We start from the raw sequence: 19,601 nt of genomic DNA, 5'->3' as shown, positions 1-19,601 counted from the left end.
TAGTACAAGTTAGTGAGGATCCAAAAACTAAAAGTGAAGCTACTTGTTTAGAAACATATAAGCTTAAAGATCTTGAATTTTTATTGGGTATGACTATTTGGTATGATATATTATTTGCGGTTAACTCAATTAGTAAAATTTTATAATCTAAAGATATGCATGTTGATGTTGTCATAGCTCGGCTAAGAGGTTTAATATCTTTTCTCAAAAATAAAGAGAAGAAAGATTTGCAATTGCTATGATTTTTGCTAAGGAAAGAACCTAAATTTCGTAAGAAACATGTAATATATAGAAAGAAACAATTTGATGAAAATGTTGATAGCGAAATCACAAAGTCTCTTGAAGAATCTTTTAGAGTTGAATGCTTCTTATACATAGTAGACTGATTTGTCACTTCAAAATAGATTTGAATAATTTGAAGTGCATGAAAATAGTTTTGATTTCTTATTTAGTAGTAAAAAATCAAAATCACTAGATGATGAGAATTTGAAAAGCATTGCCTTAAGTAAATAAAAGTATATTCTGTCAAGCAGCTTTAACTTTTAGATGAGGTGATCACATAATCCAATATGGACATCACATTTTTAGGCGAGATTAGTGGTTACTAGAACTAAATGTATTACTCAATCCGCCTCGATTGATGTGTCACTTTTGGACCAAAAAAGAATGATACCTTTCTATATATATAATAATAATAATTTAACTTAGACCTTTTATTTTACTCTCAATGAGATGATTTATAGCTACATAAATATCATAGTTTATTTTGGAAGACAAGTTTCATAAATCTTCTTTTCGTTCTTAAACTTCATGCCCAGTCAAACACCTTCACATAAATTGAGACGGAGGAGGTAATATTTCTTCTCTGTGACTCAGAAAGTTCTTGTCTCTCTTCTGCCAGTGGAACTGGAGCTGATATGGACATAGTTGTCTCTAGTAGTGTCCAAGCTACGTTGGTGCATTGAACAAAATGTTGATTTTCAAATACTTCGCTGATTTAGAGATACAACAAGCCTCACTGTTATGTGGTTGCATAAATGATGGTGTCTGATCATGGAATAAACTTAGTTTCTCTTTGAAGTTAATTACAGCAACTTCTTAGGTTTGCCCCAATCACATAAGCTTCCTCCTAACAGCTTGTTTGGATGGTTGTTATCAATCGTTTCATAACGTATTGTCTTATGCTGTATCATGTTTTAATGTATTGTTTTGTGGGTACAATATTTATGTGGTTAATTGATGGATTTGCCTTTATCCAAGGACAGCATTCAGTTTCAGTTTGCCTTCCCTCTTTCTATGGCACTCAATTGAGCATTCAATCCTTCTTAGTGTTTACTATGACCCAATAAATGCAAGACATGTACCTTCCATACATATATAACTGTTGATGTAAACATCGGATGCAAGTAAAAGATTTACCCTCCATTTATTCATGTCTTAGAATATTTCTATTCAAACCGGAATGACAGCTAGTGTGCATGTCGGGTGGATTTTAATTCTAGAACACTGCATGAAGTGTGAGCATTTGAATGCTACTCTAACCACGGTATGTACAATCCATTATAATCTGACCAACAGTCTATCCTACATCCAAACTTACCCAACAAGGAATTCCGCTGCCGCCTCAAGACCGTTATAGCAACACATGTACTGCTCATATTGGTCAAAGCTTAAGATTTAAGTAAGTTCAGTTCACTGCTTTCAACAACATCAGTTAAATTTTCCTTCAACTACTGCGTCTTGTTCGCAGATTAAGGGGGAAGCTTGACTAGAGAGAAGCTGCTCTGGCAATTGACAAGTTGTGACAATATATTTCCACCCTTAAATTAAGAAGAGCAACATTGAGAAAAGTATATTTGAGGATATTAGATAAAAGAAAATCATCTATCTTAATACAAAATCGTGTCCATAAATTTACAAAAGCGCACCACTTGACCTCCGTTTGAGGAATAGGGTGCAATTACTATCCAAAGATTGTGATGAAATTACATGGGACTTATGGGACTATCTTACTTACAAACAAGCAAAACAGAATTATATAACAATTACAAGATTCCTGAAGCTAAATACAGCCTACATTAGATGTTTTCTTGAGTAATGGAAGGCTCAGATGCAGCATTTTGTATTTCACTTCCTGAGATTCTGGATTCAATGCATTGACGAGCCATGCCTATCATTATTGCGACCTCCTTCTTGTACTGCATGGGGATGGTGGAAAGAGAGTAAAGGGGGAAAAGATGACATAATCAATCTCTTGAGAGTCACTTTTGCTGCACATATAGGAATAGCACGAAAACCTTGCAGAGGCGAAAATTACCTCGTCAACAGCTCCTGCCTTAATTTTAGACTGCATAATACACCATTTCTTGAAATGCGCACCTGTTTGAATCTCGGAAATTAGTTCACCTTTACAACATCATATCCTCATTCTTGATTATGTAAAATGGTTGAAATTTTATTTTACCGCAGTTGCTACAGTACCCATCATCAAATAACACAATTGACACCTATAAACTACGTGTTAGCCTGTATCATGCTATAATTCACACAGATAGATATACTCGAATAATGATGACAGTGTAAATACAGATCAATCAGCTTGGATTACTCAAGAAATGATCTAACTGCAGTTTAAGATTGAATGATCTTAGAAAGTGGAACTTGGGAATCACAAGTGAAGGCTCTAACATTGCAAGAGGCTAACAGATTCACACCCACTAAAGTCCAAGCATGATAGATGATAAGGGTGGCAGTCCCCCATTGTGGTAAGAGCGCAACCTATGATGTGTGGGTTTTGGCGCACGTCATAGGTTCGAACGGCCTGTTGCAGGCAAAAGCTTGGTACTTAAGTGGAGAAGGGTACGGGGCTAATTATCCGCCAAAGTTCGAACCGTGCAACTTTAGCCTCGGGAATTTATCGGTTACTACAAGGTGACTAGTATGATAACTTACAGAAGAAAATAATAAAGCTAGAAGATCGCCAGAAGTGTAACACAAGGATGATTCGGAAGATGAGTGGCCAAAAGATGCTTAGAGGTTGATTAATGACACAGACTAGTTGAATTCTCAGAAAGGCAAAGTCATTCCTGATGGTGCATTACAACCTGAACAATTTAGACAAATATTCCAGATCCTGGTCTATTTCTAGAAAGAATCTTTCATCAAAAATTACCATAAAGAATCGGTAGACCAGGACCCCGAAATTCTTTTCAACAAGCAAAAGTTGACAAATGAATAGTGGATTGAACACTTCCAACTGAATGAGAAACCATAGCCTAGAAGAAACTTACCAACTTTTATGTCTATAACACAGGACGATTCAGAAGATGCCTCTAACGACCACCTACAGTGGACCTGATTCAATATCAAATCTAATCAGTAAGAAAAATAAGTAAGCGCAATCCTATAACAGATAAAGCGATGGTACAAAGCATGCAGGGTGATCTACAAGGACCTCCACACAACAGAAACCACAAATACTGGAAAAAGAATATGGTTTGATGACCAAAACCCAGCAATACCTCAAAGCATGACCCAAATGGGACATCATGGGCCTGTTGTACAGTCTCAAAAACCTAAAGAAAGGAAAATGGTAAATTAAAATAATAAACGACAAATAATTATAGCATAAAAGCAACCTCCAACCAGTAAATAAGTGGCAAAAGAAATGATGAGAGATACCAGCTTTTTCTTATCTGGTGACAAAATGGCATGCTGGTACTCCGTCATTGCTGAATCTGGGGGACACATAGGACTGTTACATATGGTTCTGAATGTAATCTCTCTGACTTGGCCATCATACTCATCAGCAGAATGCCATTGACCTATCTAAGAAAATGAAGACATTCGAAAGTTTAGCCACCATTAAGGCCACAGGAGTAAAGCAATTTCTATTTTGAGGTCACTAAAGCTAGACAGGACCAACTGAACATAGAGTAATATCTCCTTCCAAAGATGCGTTAAATTTCGTTAATCTCATTGCAGAAAAAAATGTACGCCTGTGACAACTACGTCATATTATATTTACTTCCTCTTCTTCTTGAAGTCCGAAATTTTGGTGCTTCAAAACTAATTTAGTAAATCAGCAGTGGTCAGTTGAATTTAACTGACAAAAGGAAAGAAAGAGGTCCAGTCTACAAAGAACACATCACGTAAATATAAGCAGTTGTTTTCATCCTTCTGAAAGGTTACTTCTTTTTTGTTCCATAAGTAACTCATATTAACACTTTCTTACTCCTTAATTTTTTTATTTAGCATCATTGATTTTTTTTTCCCAGAATTAAGGATACCCTTTATTAATTAAGGAAATTGTTGCAGTATGCAGGAAAAAGTGACTAAGACTAAATTGTCCACTCATATTTTAGGTGACTTAAAGTTGCTAAGTAACAGTACAATATAAGCATTTATTCCCTGTTGATCATAAAATCCTTTGTGTAGGAATAGGGATTAGATACAGTAATGCATCTAATTCATCAGACTTCAGAAGATAAAATAATTTGAGCAAGTAATGTTTTTCAGATTGTGATATGCAACTCCAGCTTTATGGTTTGATGCCTCATCGATCTAAAGAGTATTTCCTAGAGTTATCGTATCATTTTTCTTTCCATTCTATTCCAGAAGTTGTCGTATCATTCTTCTTTCCATTCTATTCCAGAAGTCTTCCCCACTAAATCTCCTAACATGCTCTTCCCTCAGTGCTACTTTCATGTTCCAAACCATCAGCAGCAACCCTTGCTCTTCGTCAGCTCCTTCTGACAGGCCTGGGCATATCTGCAGTGCAGTATAACACCACGCAGATTTGGATATATAACACACAACATACCATCACATTCAAGATATGGAGCAAATAATTTCCACCAAGTTCACTTTTTCTGCTTACATTGTTTTCCAATAAATAGATAGAGATTAATAAGAAACTGCACCAGAAGCACTGCAACCTGATAATAAATATTACCGGTTCTTCAGTTTTTCTTGCTTACTTCCTGTTGGAACTCAGCTATTACCAACCTCTTTTACTTTTGACTGAGCCCATGCCCCAAAAGATGCATTTCACTTGAGCTAGAAATTATTTTGATATCCATCAGTAGTAAAACATCCCCCTTCCCCAGAAAAAGAAAATGAGAGGAAAAAAACACAAAAATGTAGTACTCAAGGCATGAAATGCATAAAATAAGAAGCACATTTCACAAAAGTGTTCTAACTGTATGAAACAAGGAACATCGAACTTACATTGAGTTTAGAATCTTTGCGTGATGTTCGGTACTCGCTAATGAAATTTGAATCATCAGCCAATAGTAAGTCAAAAAACTGCTGAGGTGTGCATGGGAAGATGTCCTGAAAATTTATCATAAAATCTTAAATCATGTATCAATAAGGTTCACGTTTGCTAAAAGATAAGAGCCTAGGTCGCATACATACATTGTATATGCCAGAAAGGACTTCTTCTTTAATAAAAGGCTGAGATTTCTCAGTCCTTGGCACATTTTCTTCCCGACTCATATCCAGCTTTTTACTTCTTTTAACTGAGCTGCTATGTGCCCGTAGTGCTGACCGTTCTCTCTCCTAACAAACAAGATGGAAAATTTGTGGGGATGGGGGGTCATAACCAAGAAGATAAACGCAACAGGTACAGATAGAAATTCTGGGGGAAATTCTCATGACCAAAAGACACTATAAATAAGAACAAATTTCTTACATTCTAGATTCATAAGCAAATTAAAAACTGCTGAGATTAAGAACACGTCTGCACATGATGTCGCTTCGACAAGCTCACATCAAAAAATATCATTACATAACATCAAAAGTATGCAGTGACAACAACAAATTGCTATACCAAAGTATTTTACCCATCAAAAAAAGAACAACAATTGCTATACCACTGACATGGAAATGTTTTGATGCCTCCAAAATCAAAGGTGTATTCATTCGCTCTTCTGCTTGGTCAACAAGTTGATAAGATGCTTATGAAAAATGAAACATGAGCTTCATCCTTTTGTACTAAAAATTATTTAGGCAGGCAACAATTAACATGTAAATTAAAGCCTCCGCATGAGTCACACAAGTTTTTTCTAAAGCACTTATCGGTTGATTGGGACCTTCCTTGCACAGTTACACAATGCAATCGCCTTGAATTAGACTTGTAAAGGCTACTTACGACATGTTTGCGTTGGCTTACAAGCCATAACCCTTCCTTTCTAAACCTAATTGATCCAATCCTATTTGAAACCAAGTAATCACGATGTTATCTAATTGACAATAAGCTACACTAAAAAAGTCAAGTCTCCACATGAAAGAGAGACTATAGAGATGAAGTCGCTTCAGCCCTCAAAAGGCCCATGTCTCTGCTCGATGATACAAATTATTGTCTAGGATCATATTCATACAATTGATCTGAAAAACCTTGCCCCATGAAAGCAATCACCTTTTTTTTCTTGGAACAAGGGTCTATTCGGTTGTAAGACATTATACAAGCACATAAAGTAGGGTGTTTTTTGTCGTTCTTTTGCACTACTAGGCAATTGAATCATCCATCACAAGTCAAGACATGTATTCCAGTCCTTTTCCTTGTTTATTTTCTTCCTTTAGATTCTATACCCATTCACATGCTGGAACGTACACAAATATGCCCGAATGTTAATCACCCTAATCGGCTTTCTACCACTGCATATCTCTTCGTGAGAGATACATCAAAATGGTAATCATAATCATACTGGTATCCAAAGTCTACTTCTTACCTTGAGTGTAAATAGAGATATTACCTATGCTAGCGGAACTCTTGCATCTATTAGAAGTGAGATAAATAGAAGAAAATCCTAAATTTGATGCCTACTATGCTATAATGCATTAGTACATGTAGCTTACATGATACTGATCCTACACACTATTTGAGTCCTTTGCTACAGCTAACTTAAGTAGGAAATATTTTCCAATGTGCAGCACAGTGAAGCAGGTGGAAGAGGATACTAGTTCATTGTCCTATTGAATACAGATTATGGTGTATGGTCTGGCGCATGATGTTGAGTGTAAGAGGTGATACTAGGGACTGTAAGAGAGGTGCTTCTAGGTATAAATTAGGAGAAATAGAAGAAAAAGAGAGCATCAGAAGAGCTCCTCCAGCACTCATGTAGCTAATATGCCAAGAGAGAGAGATAGGAGAGCGTTTGAAAGGATAGAAAACATGTTCGTACAGACTATTGGAAAAAAATCTGTATAACTTATGGAGCACTAAGTGATATTGAATTAGTGTTGATGCTCTTTGTAGATAATCATGTCTTTCTTTTAGATCCTCTACGTTTTGTATACACCTTGATCTTGTATATGGGATTTCCCAATCTCATTAATAAAGAGGAAAACACAGTGCAGCAGGCATGTTGATTTCTAGGATGTTCTACAAGCAACCTTCACTAAGCTCCCGTTTAGCCGTAGATTTTGGGAGCATATTTAGAAGATTTGTTTTCAAATGGCCATAAAATTTTGACAGATTTTGAAAACAAATCTTCAAATTCCCAAATTCTGGCTCAAACCTGTTTTTGGACCATGATCTATGTTTTGGCCTTTTCAAAACTTTTAAAAACTACCCCAAACTTTTGTATTTTTTTTTTTTTAAAAAAAAAAACATATATTTATGACCCAACTAATTCTATCTACCATGTTCCTCTATTAAAGCCGTATCTATCATGTTTCCACAATTAAAGCAGTCTCTTCTATAAAGTGAAGATTGTTCGTACAATGCAGGTAGATTATATTAAAGAATAGCTAGTTACTACCGTTGTTTTAATTCTTGCACGGATGGATCTTTATACTGTAATTTGAATTGTAGTTAGCTAGTAAGTGTGTTATTAGCAATCATTATTAAAATATCATGTTCTGCATAATTTGGGATTAGCCAGTATGTATGTTTTGTATGGTTGGATATTCTTGATAGTTTTTATAACTTACGGGTATAAGTAATGTTTCATGTTTTCCAAAACAACAACAACAACAACAGCCCAGTGAAATCCCACATCTTGGGGTCTGGGGAGGGTATAATGTACGCAGACCTTACTCCTACCAAGGTAGGATGGCTGTTTCAGATAAGGTTAAAAGATTTAAAACGATATTGCAATGAAATAATGCAAGCGACACAGTAAAACAGGATAATCAAGGAATTCAAAGAGATATGGAAATGCAAATCACGAAAGCGGCACAGATAAAATAGAGTAATCAAAGTACAGAAAGTACCAAATAATAACATAAATCAAAGCACAAGAAATTATAATGCGCTAATGCGCCTACTAATAAGGAAAGATAACGAGACTTATATACTAGCCTTCTACCCTAATGTGGGTCCTCCACACCTTCCTAAACAAAAAGTGAAATATGTTTTGAAAAACTATGGCCAAACTGACACATTCTCAACTTCACCCAAATCAAGTTTTTCAATTAGTTTTTGGGAATCTATGGCTAAACGCTAGCTAAGAATGTATAACTGTCTTGATTAAAAAAAAAAAAATTATAATTAACTTGATCAAAACTAAGAATGTATAACTGTTTAATGTCTCAGATAATCAGAAAAAAGGACTAATTAAAAGCACAGAAGAAACCTTTTTCTCTGCTTCTAGCATGGCATGATAGTTTGTTGCTGAGCGTTGCAAGGCTTTAATTGCATGATTCCTATTCCAAAAAGATGCGAACATATATCGTACTCTCCCTGGAAGTTGAAAAGTTATGTGATTAATAAATAGATATTAAGAATCCAAAATCTCAATATTAAATTCACCCATCTAACATGAGTTTAACATAAAGAACTTCTCCTCGCGCAATTTGTATCTTGTTTTCACTTGATAGAGGAGTTAATTGGGTATAGTTTTTAGTTTGTTGTTAACTAGAAGAACATGTGGGGCTAACAGGAAGCTTTTAGAGTTCTTTTTCCTCTTTTTTTTTTCCAAAAAGCTTTTAGAGTATTAAGTGGCAGAAACAGGAAACTGTTGCAATGAGAAGTTTAAAACTAGGTCCTGACTAATTCTGGATCATATTAGACGTGGTACTTAAAATTTCATTCTCTTTTATTGAAATAGATACTATTTTTTTTTTATGACATGGGAACCCGCAGCCGCTACCCTTCGGGTGCGCACAGGGTAAACCCAGCTCCTGTGCAATAGCTCGCAAACCACACAGAAGAGGTAACCCGCACTAGGCAAGCCCGGTGCGACGAGCTCGACCCAGAAGGCAAATCCCCTACTGTCGTAGGCAGGGGGTTTCGAACCTGAGACCTCCATTATGAAAGTCCCATGTTCAACCAACTGAGCCACCCTTGCGGGTCTTATTGAAGTAGATACTATTTTGAGTCAGCCAAGGATTAGGTGGAAAACTTGGCATGAACTTTAGACTTGCATTATCGCGCTAGGAGTCTACAAGAGTTATACATGTCATCAGATTATCTCCTCCTAAAAAATCAATCAATCAGTCTACACCTCAACCCCAAATCAGTTTGGATGGGGCTTTCCTCCTAACAGACTGAAACTCAAAAAAGTGAAGGAGAAGCTCATTCATTATACAACTTGCTGACTCATATAAAGGAAGAAAAAACATATAAAATAACTGAAATTGAAGTTAGAAAATAGAATGATTTACTAACCATCAGGATTTCCTAAAGGAGGTACCCCATGGCCACCAGCACCTGTACGTAGAATTATTGTAATAGCAGGGTTAATGAATGCATGCTGGCTCCTCCTTATCTAAAAGCAAAATAACACTACCATCAATTTCCAAAATATTGCCCAGACAACCATCCCAAGCACTGTGACAATCCTGATAACATACACAGATAATGATATCATACCTCATCAATATCTCCTAAAGGAATAACTACCTGTGAAAAGAGAAATATAAGCATGGTCAAATAAGCAGCCTAGAATACACAAGTGTCAGCATTCTTGAGATGAATTAACTATATCAAAATTGCAGGTTAGAATCTTGACCAGTTAGATTCAGGCTTCGAAAGCGAAATATTAGGACATAGAACCGCATATACTAGAGAATTAGAAAAGGAATGTCTTTAGCCGAATTCAATTTTTTTTTATCAATCAGAAAAAGTTTCCAACAAATTTTTGAATAACATTCTCCAAGGTTCACAGTATCCACTAGCAAGGTCGCATTAGAAATATTTGTAACTAGGCTCTTGAATGGAAGTAATGCACCCAGAACAAACTAATTAGCATTGGGCAAAAAGACAGACAAACAAACAAATATTACAAGTGAAGAAGTTCAGAGAGCAGATCCATAAGGTTCCAACTTCCAATTTAGGGCATAGAACTTAAGGTGGAACTGACCTTCATTTGCTTTGAGAATACATTTGAATGGAAGCAAATGTGCCATGAGGAGACATACATACGTCCATGATACAAAAATGACCTCTCAAGTGCACAAGAATAACTATGTTCAACAACCTGCAATTAATGGATCCTTCAGCAATCAAGCTGAATAGTCTAGTTTTCCGACTTAGTGTCCTTGCAAAACCAAGAGACCTCTATAAAACTAAATCAGCACTTGCCTCATCAGCAGGAAGATCAAAAATTGTTTGCAGTGGCCCAGGTTTCTGATGAACCACAGTAGGCCCTTCTTTATCCGAAGCAATCCTTCTACGAGTATTAGCACAACCATTCAAACCCCTAAGACACCAGAAAGAAAACAGTAAGGGAAAGAACGTTATCCACCAGCTCACAGAAGTATTATTTTTTGGTGAAATAGCTATGGAAGATAGCAATTTATCATCAATTATTTTGCTGATGGATAAATAATTTTCCAGCAATAGGAAGAGTAACTTATTCTAAATAAGTCTCCTGCAACTCTCCATTGAAAGCGAGTAATGTTCGAATTGTTAATACTTTTTAAATTGTAAATTAAAAGCATTATCTAAAGATTGCAACACAAAGAAATTAGATTATATCTTATCATCCACTTAACTAGCGAAATAAAGGATCAGCAAAATCATACCTGCTCTTTCTCCCCCCTCCCCCTTTTCTCACAGAAGTGTTGCATTGCTTGGTTAATTTTCCCTCACTTCCCCCTCTTCTTATTACTACCCACCTATAACAGTAACGAATTAAAGATAATTTATCACACTATATTTTTTTTGAAACTGGTAACTTAATCACACTATATTATTATTTCTTCAAGACCAGCCTATATGTTATCATCATGTGTTATCACACCCATATCCTTTCAAACTATTAAAAAATGACTCACTTATCAAAACAGAACTATTAGAAAAGGATAGCCATTATGAAGAAGTTAGACAGTACTTTCCCTTTTGTGGGACTCCTCCTTTTTTTTTCTTTTTTTTAAGTCAAAAAAAAAAAAAAGTGTCCCATAAAAGGGAAAATACTGTCTAACTTCTTCATAATGGCTATATAAGCTATGTTCTAAGAACTGTGTTTTACTGACAAATGATGTTGAATGCTTAACAACCATACAAGCTCTATAAAACATAACTTAGGGAACTGAAAATATCCTCTTAGATACATTCAAGTCATTTCAGAACCGTGACATCTACAACTTCACAACCTGAACCTAGTTCATTAAAACGTGCGAGGACTTTAGCAGGATACAAAGCCACACGTAAATCAGTATTAAACACCAAGCTCTTTTTTGGGCTTTAATTGCAATGAGAGCGTAGGCTTTAGTGAAAGGCACAACTGAACAAAACATAAAACAAATATATATTCAAAGAAACATACCTATAAAGACGAGCAATTATACGAAAGAATTGAAAACAGGCTATACTTAAATGAAATATTTGAAGTACAAATCAAGTCGCTTTATAAATTTCGGATCAGATGCAAAGATACAACTTTATGTTTTTAATTGAAGTTTAATGACTAGGATCTTATTTTTTCCTTCAAATTTCCTATAATCAGTGATAACACAACATTTGTCCAATCAAGTTCAAAGTCAGTTGAAATTTCTGATCAGATGCAAAGATACAGGTTTATGTTCTTAATTCAGGTTTATGACTAGGATTTAAAATTTCTAATTTCCAATTTCAGAAATAACATTTCCTTGACAAGTGTATCACTATAGCAGCTTTTGGTTTGGTGATATTGAGCCAACCTCACACATCGACTAATGCAGGGGGCAGCTTCCTAGAGCTCACAACCAAAAGGCATCGGATAACTCTACCTACCAAGGCATAGAAAACGGACTCACAAAGAGCATTGTAGCTGAGATCAAACTTGGGACCTCTCATGCTCAACTACTCTGTGATCCCCTTAAGAACCACTTCGTCAACTATATTTATCCTTTAGAGCCCCCTTAACAAAAGAATAGTTATCTTTTAGAGCCCACGGGCAATGAGACACAAGCCACAGTACCTCGGTACCTTCATTAAACTCACAGGCGAAGCAAGGAGCTTAACTTATACTGCATCTAGCTTCCGGGTTAAAACGTGCCTAAAACGCGCCATTAATAACACAGATTTATCATATGCACAAACCGAAGTTTCAAAGTTTGCACTATATTCTCAAGTCACATGCCTTACAGTAGCTCCTAACAAACCAGGGTCATACCCAAGATTCCTTCCAGCGTAACTCATCAAAACATCATAGAAGGATCATTTGCAGCATCCCAACCATTAGGAGACTTTAAGAGGGAGGAAAGGAAAAGGGGAAAAAGAGCTATTCAACTACTTCGTGACATTACACATAAACATCTTTGTAAGTAATCCAATCACAAAATTCTTTATAGCACATAAATCTAGATATAGTATGTAAATTGAAGAGGCAGAGGCAGAGAATGCATGGACAAAAGGAAGGGACCCTAATAAACTAAAATGAACATTATCAGGTTAAGCATTTTAGTAAATAGCATTAGTCCCACAAAAAATGGTTTACATTCAAACAGGAAGAAATATAAGACCCCAAAAAGAAGGCAAAGCCTACCTTGATGAATTGACATTGAGTTTTACTGTTTTAATGTGAAGACAAACCTGGAAAAGAAAAGGGCATGATTTAGTTTCATTGGAATAGAACATCCACAACATCAAGCAAAACCATGATGCATTATTCCAAAAGATAAAGGAAAACAAGAAGATGATAATCAATAGATACCTGTCCTGATGTGCTGTTCAATGTATGCCAAACTGCACCTGTCTGACCTTCATTTTCAACAGGTACAGTCACAGAACCAAGAACAGCACTTTTCCAAATTATGTCCCAATCATATATTGTCACATTTATCTGCCCCACAATCAAACACAATAGAGAATTATTCTAAAGAAAATGATCAATAACACCAAACCGATGTAGCCACAGGTTAATGTAACAAATCAATTAGAGCACTATCTCCAAAGTGTGTTACAAAAATACAATATAGCACTTGTGCTTCATTTGGCAAGATGTGTAGAATAGCTTACCTCTGCTGGAAGCTCATCAACAGAAAAGTTGAACTCCTCCCCCCACATAGGATTTCTTGAACCAGGGATCATTGAACTACAACAGGTACAAGAGTACACTTTGAGACATGTTAATCAGATGCAACAACACATGCTGAATATATGCTTTTGTATCAAAACTGTCTAAAAAAAAAAAAAAAAAAAAGAACTTCTCCAACGTTTGGGCACAAACATATGTCTCAAGCCTTGTGAACATAACTATCACCCCCCCCCCCCCCCCCCCCCCAAAAAAAAATGCTTCTGATGATGAATTTAAAGACAAATCATAGATTGTATGCATTGTTACAAACCAACTAACTGAGAAAAAGAATGTATGCTCTCAGCTGATTAAAGAAGCTGTAACTGACTTTCAACGGTTACTACCTATGTTGCTAGGACTCGGGTGCGGGTGTCGTATACGGGTACAGATCTAGAGGTCGGATTCGTCATGATCTAAATTTTAAAATTCATGGGTAAGGATCCAGGTACGGATACGGGTGCGGAGATTTGGCAAAATTCTAAAAATAGAGTTATTAAAACCTAAATTATGAGATATTAAGTGGAAAACCTGAGGAGAGTCTCGGAAGGAGATAACAGGAAAAGGAGTTACATAAAAAATTCTATATACAAGTTATTCCATTTTCTTCAATTTCACCATAGCTTGTGTTTTGATTACATAAATCATTGAATCTATACAGCATTTCTCCCTCGATTTTGGTCAAAGTACCAAAATTGGTTGACCCACACCCATGTCAACACGGGTGCAGCAGCGAAAGGGAAGAGTCCGAGCAACATAGGTTACTATAGAGTACATTCAGTAAAATACCATCTTAAAACCAAATCAAATACCAATATAAGATATTGTTCGTTTTCTCCAACATAAAGTTCAAAACAACTTCATCTCATTTTAACAATATTTCCATAGCCGACATTATTATTTAAAAAATCTAGAAGATGATGAAAAACAGAAGAAAATCATCATACCAGCAAAAAGCAGAACTAGCACGAACTTTCAGAAAAAGGAAAGGACTAAGATGTAATAAGGTCCTTAAATTGATCTTCAAGTTAAAAAAAAAAAAAAAAAAAGAATAAAAATGCTTGTTCAAATGACTTTAGTAGCAACCGCAAGGGACCAAATCAACTAATCTCTCATGCTTGTGACATGTTTTGACATTCATTTTACAAATATGTACTCGCACAAGAAAATCATCACACTTCCTCTTCAACAATGCAACTTGGTTTCAGTCATAGCAATAAAAGGAAATATAGATATAACTAGGTGACATCTATTTATATGACTAGCCATCCAAGATAACAGGATAACAAAAATAGATGCAATCACCTAAATCTTTTTTGGGCACCGCAAGTGATGATTACGTATGGATCTGACGTGCCATTCAAATTAGCAGCAATGAGATTTTTAGCAGCTAACAGTTCGACCTGGAACATAGGAAAAATACTAGTCAACTATGAATTCCTAACATAGCTATTACATGCATTTAAAATCCCAACACATGAGTCAATTTAATGCATTGCATTTGTAGTAATAGAGTACAATACACCGCAATTAGAGACGAGTGATAACATATTGCACGATCACCAAGTTCAGAAATACCTTGATTATATATGCAGAATTAGCTTGAGGGTCTCCTTTTAATTGGCTCATCTACAAAATAAGTGTACAACTACATGTCAAACAAGTCGAAATTACTCAATGTAAATAAAAAACTAGTTTATAACCACACACTTCCAAAGAGAAATGGAAACAAAAGCCAAAAAGGAAACAAAAAAGCAATAACCTAAAAAAATGACTATCTAGCTGATATAAAAATACATATATGTTTAGCCCAAGACTAATAATAATAAGCATGAATAACAAATATATGGACTAACAAATTGTAAAAACATAACGATAAAGTGAAATATCAATTATCTAGTGTCATCTCTTCAAGAGAGGCTCATTGGCAAAGAAAAGTATGTCTTGGAGCCTTGATAATGACACTGAAGCGCACATAAAGTGAGGCGAAGCGCTTAACATGTTTTGAGCCTCGCTTCAGGGCTTTAGCGCGCTTTAAGCGCGCCTTTGACAACACTGCTATCTAATCTAGTAATCTTATCCAGTTAAGGCAACCATCAAGGTTCATAAATCTCAAATGAAGGGAAATTTTCTCACAAAGAAACTTCCTCACTAAAGTGGGAGATTCCTGTAATCAGGCCTCCTGATAAACTTTCTAAAGTAACCCACAAGGGTGGCTCAGTTGGTTGAGCATGGGGCTTTCATAATGCAGGTCTTAGGTTCAAAACCCCTCGCCTACAAAAGTACGGGATTTTGCCTTTTGGGTCGAGCTCGTCGCACATGGCTTGCCTAGTGCGGGTTACCTCTCCTGTGTGGTTTGCGGGCTACTGCACAGGGGTACCCTGTGCGCACCCAAAGGGTAGCGGCTGCGGGTTCCCTTGTCATTAAAAAAAAAAAAAAAAATCTAAAGTAAACATAATATACATTAATGTTAAAATATCAGCCCATTACCTAATAACCTGTATCCAAGAGATGAGTGTCATTATTACTGATAATTATGAAAAATCTTTTACATAGAAAATATTCTTCAATTCCAAATTGAATTTCTTATTTTAACTTGGCACATACATTACATTAGGATTTCATAACATAGATTGTTTATGTTAAGCGATGAGTGGCTACCACTGGCTACCACTGATTACTTTGTGGTTTCTGTGGATTAGAAAGGTGAGGCATTCACAACTATTGTGGAATATATTACCATGACCTCTCCATCTTGTTTAACTTATATATTATCTACGAAGTCAACATCAGCCTTCTTCAACTCAGTCTTCTCAAATTTATCTTTTCAAAAGTATTTGACTACGGTTTCCCCAGGAGTTCTTGTTTATCTTAATGATTTCATAGTGTTTTCCCTGGGGACTTTAAATTTACAATTTCTATTGAAGTAGAAATCAACCATTTTTCAGCGTTAAACTGAATAAATTAAGTCAACCATCATAAACCGACCTAGGTCATATGATCTGGGAGGATGTAATATATGGTTAAAAGTGTAGCTTTAGGAGTGGTTAGTATTGGGACATTTAAAAAAAAAAAAAAAAAAAAGGAAGCATTTAACCTAGAACAGATGCAGTTTAAAAGTAAAAATCATCAATGCTTGGCAGATTTCTTGTATTTACCAACTCTTAAAGGAACATGTTTAAACATAAATCAGCCGAGAAGTTCAAAATTCCAAAAGTCTGCTGCCAAGTGCTTTAAATTTTACTGGTTAGTTTTTCTCGCAAATAACCAAGTGTATACTCCTTACCTAAGTTACTCGGACTCTTCGAAAGTGTTGTCGCACCCGTGTCGGATCCTCCAAAAATACACTACTTTTGAAGGATCTGACACACACCCGACGACATTTTAGGAGAGTCCGAGTAACATAGCTCCTTACTTCAAAAAGTGTATACTCCTTGCTTCAAATTGAGTTCTTCGTTTCAAGTTGGATTCTTCAAACTTGAAAGTAATGTCGACTTTCTTGAAACGGAACATTCACCTCATACATATCAGCATCAAAAAAAAAAAAAAAAAAAAATATTGATCCACTTTTTACACTTCCCAAAAAAACAAAAAAATCAACATATAGCTAACTACAAAATGGGTCCACTAGCTTAAACTAACACATATTTAACTTCAAATACAATAAGCCTGGTGCGCAACGCATCCCACGCTACAACATACTACAACTACTACTATGCCTCAATCATAAACCAGTTAAAACAAATTTCTGGCAAAACACATCACTTCACACATTTTAGAATTTAGTAGGAGACTAATATGACCACCAACCACAATCCTAGCCCAACCCTTCCGCGGCAGCATTTACGACAAGAATATAAACAAAGAAGTCAGTCAAGCAGAAATGCAATTGTGTTTCCTGATTCTTGGCATCAATTCATTACCAAGACACTCAAGTAAGCAATGGCTCTTAATTAATTAAGAAACAAACAAACAAAAAAAAAAAAAAAACAAAGTGAATCTGGCCTTTACCTGCCTAAGATAAAATATATCGAGGCAAAGTTTTGCATTTTCAAAAGACTAACTTAATTAGAAAAGCCTTCCTTTACTTTTAAAACCAGCAACATTCTAAAGAAGCCTTCTATTCCCAGTGGCCTTCTACTTCCAAAAGAAAACCTCCTCTATTCAAAATTACTAGGGTATCAATGCAATATGATTCTTCACCTTTTTTATATAATTGCCATCACGCACAGTGGTGGAGCCAGGATTTGCGATTAGGGGGTTCAAAATATGAAGAAGTAAACACACGAAGAAGTCCAAGGGGGTTTAACACCTACTATGTATACATAAAAAAAGCTTTTAACCAAGTATAAACAGTGTAGTTTTCGCAATAACAAAATCATTTTCTATCACTTCAAAACAGTTTCATGTAACTAACTGATACGGCTCCATTACGTAATTCCAGAAAAGACATTGCACTCAATTAAATACAACAACAACATACCTAGTGTAATCCCACACGTGAGTTCTAGGGAGGGTATGATGTACGCAGACCTCAACAACATACCTAGTGTAATCCCACACGTGAGTTCTAGGGAGGGTATGATGTACGCAGACCTCACCCCTCCCTTTGTGGGGTAGAGAGGATGTTTCAGATAGACCCTCGGCTCAAGAAAATCGTTTTTCAGCAAATTGGTTTGAAAGAAATGCAAGAGTAAAAGCTATGATGGAAATATTGAAGAAAGCAATGTAGTTGTAAAATGCACCATCAAAAAAATCTTGTAAATGCTTCTAAATTAGCCCCAAAACCTCATCATCAATGTCCAAATTTATTTAATAACCGATAAATTCCCGCAAGCCAGTGGCGCACAGTTCAAAACTCAAGCCATGGACCCGATTTTATCCCGTGAATAAATCAAACTCCAATAACCTTTTTGTCACTAAAATTAACATTGCTGTTGTTGTTGTACTAAAATTAAAATCAATAACAACAACAAGCGGTTACTAAATTAAATTCTCTCAGATATGCATAAAAACCATAGAATTAAAAAAAAAAAAAAACCTTGTCTTTATCATCAATGCCAACACTAGAATCATCATCGGCGCCACCACCATTACCATCACCGCCAAGATTAAAGAAGCAGTAAGAAATTATAACAAACGCCGTCGCGGCTACGGTGATTTTCACCTCCCACCAAGACGGCACTAATACTTCCAACGCCGTCTCCACAATCATCTATTCCCCCTTAAGATTATATTTCCAGCCAAGGACTAGAGTTGGGCGTGATCAATTTTTGTGTATAGTTGAAAATGTCTTGGATCAAACAAAAGTGGTCAAATTAAACATTCCTAGTGTATGTATGTATATGTATATATATACACTGTGAAAGAGAAGTCAATTGTCAAAGAAAGGATGAGCAGGAGGAACAAGGAGAGTTCTATAAATTGGACATTGTTGAAAGTTAAATTGTTGCGTTGAAAGATGAATTAAATAGTCACTATTTAAATGACAGTTTTAACCCTGTTTGGTGTCATCATAAGAATGAAGTTTGATTGGATTTTCGAAAATTGAATGCAGGGAGGATTTGGGGGGTATTTTTGGGATTATGAGAAAAGAAAATGGAGGAAGTGGGAGACTTCTATATTGGACATTGTTGAAAGTTAAATGGCAGCGTACAAAGAGAATTAAATAAATAGTCTCCGTGTAAATTACAGTTTAACCCTTTTTTTTTTTTTTCGTGTAATCATGAAAATGATAATACACATTATACCTCCGGGGAGCATTATACATCATGTATCAATCTTGTATCTAAGTGTATAGTATTGTGTAAAAGGTGTTTATATACAAATATGTTAGAAAAATCAGGAGTTTATACACAAAGTATGGGCTAAAAGGTGTGAATACTTTCAACAATAAATATAGAGCGTAATTTCCCTAACCCACGTACTATGGAAAATGAAGGGATTGTTCCTATACGGGATGCATAAATGGGTGGGTTTTTAAAGTAATCGGGTATTTAAAATTATGGGTGACTTCATTTTAATTTGAGTTTGATGCGTGTTCCTCCATCAAAATTAAGGGTAATTTGTGCCAAAGTATAATAGGAGGGACTAACTGAGTCATATATTTGGACAAAAAGTACAACGGAAGGTGTATATTTTGGACGAAAAATATAA

At 35.7% G+C, this 19,601-nt stretch overlaps 1 protein-coding gene across 3 annotated transcripts; it reads right to left on the bottom strand.

Moving 5' to 3' along the window:
• Nucleotides 1-1,841: 1,841 nt before the first annotated feature.
• Nucleotides 1,842-19,058, bottom strand: LOC132609316 (BAG-associated GRAM protein 1-like). Of its 3 annotated transcripts, XM_060323229.1 has the most exons (18): nt 18,487-19,049; nt 15,024-15,074; nt 14,751-14,848; nt 13,391-13,466; nt 13,086-13,214; nt 12,918-12,964; nt 10,532-10,649; nt 10,311-10,427; nt 9,821-9,850; nt 9,617-9,716; nt 8,583-8,689; nt 5,419-5,562; nt 5,230-5,334; nt 3,682-3,828; nt 3,522-3,575; nt 3,291-3,354; nt 2,318-2,379; nt 1,842-2,198 (listed from the first exon to the last, which is right to left on the bottom strand). In XM_060323229.1, the coding sequence occupies exons 1-18, from the start codon at nt 18,658-18,660 to the stop codon at nt 2,079-2,081; spliced, it is 1,743 nt and encodes a 580-aa protein (XP_060179212.1). In that variant the 5' UTR covers nt 18,661-19,049; the 3' UTR covers nt 1,842-2,078. The 3 variants fall into 3 exon arrangements, 2 of the variants coding, with proteins under 2 accessions (XP_060179212.1, XP_060179213.1); XR_009570797.1 differs by lacking the exons at nt 1,842-2,198; nt 2,318-2,379 and having other exon boundaries at nt 3,682-3,824; nt 18,487-19,054; XM_060323230.1 differs by lacking the exons at nt 1,842-2,198; nt 2,318-2,379; nt 3,291-3,354; nt 3,522-3,575; nt 3,682-3,828 and adding an exon at nt 3,844-4,770 and having other exon boundaries at nt 18,487-19,058.
• Nucleotides 19,059-19,601: the final 543 nt, after the last annotated feature.

This window comes from Lycium barbarum, chromosome 9, assembly GCF_019175385.1.
Source record: "Lycium barbarum isolate Lr01 chromosome 9, ASM1917538v2, whole genome shotgun sequence".
Lineage (NCBI taxonomy): Eukaryota > Viridiplantae > Streptophyta > Magnoliopsida > Solanales > Solanaceae > Lycium > Lycium barbarum.
This window is presented reverse-complemented; position numbering and strand designations above follow the sequence as displayed.

Bases quoted from the DNA above. Each gene is read 5' to 3' on its own strand.
- LOC132609316 (XM_060323229.1), bottom strand. From the start codon at position 18,660: ATGATTGTGGAGACGGCGTTGGAAGTATTAGTGCCGTCTTGGTGGGAG. The intron at 10,650-12,917 runs GTAGGCTTTGCC...CTGGTGTCTTAG, and splicing joins CTCAATGTCAATTCATCAAG to GGGTTTGAATGGTTGTGCTA. The intron at 3,576-3,681 runs GTATCTCTCATC...TCCTTTCTTTAG, and splicing joins CACCAGATAAGAAAAAGCTG to GTTTTTGAGACTGTACAACA.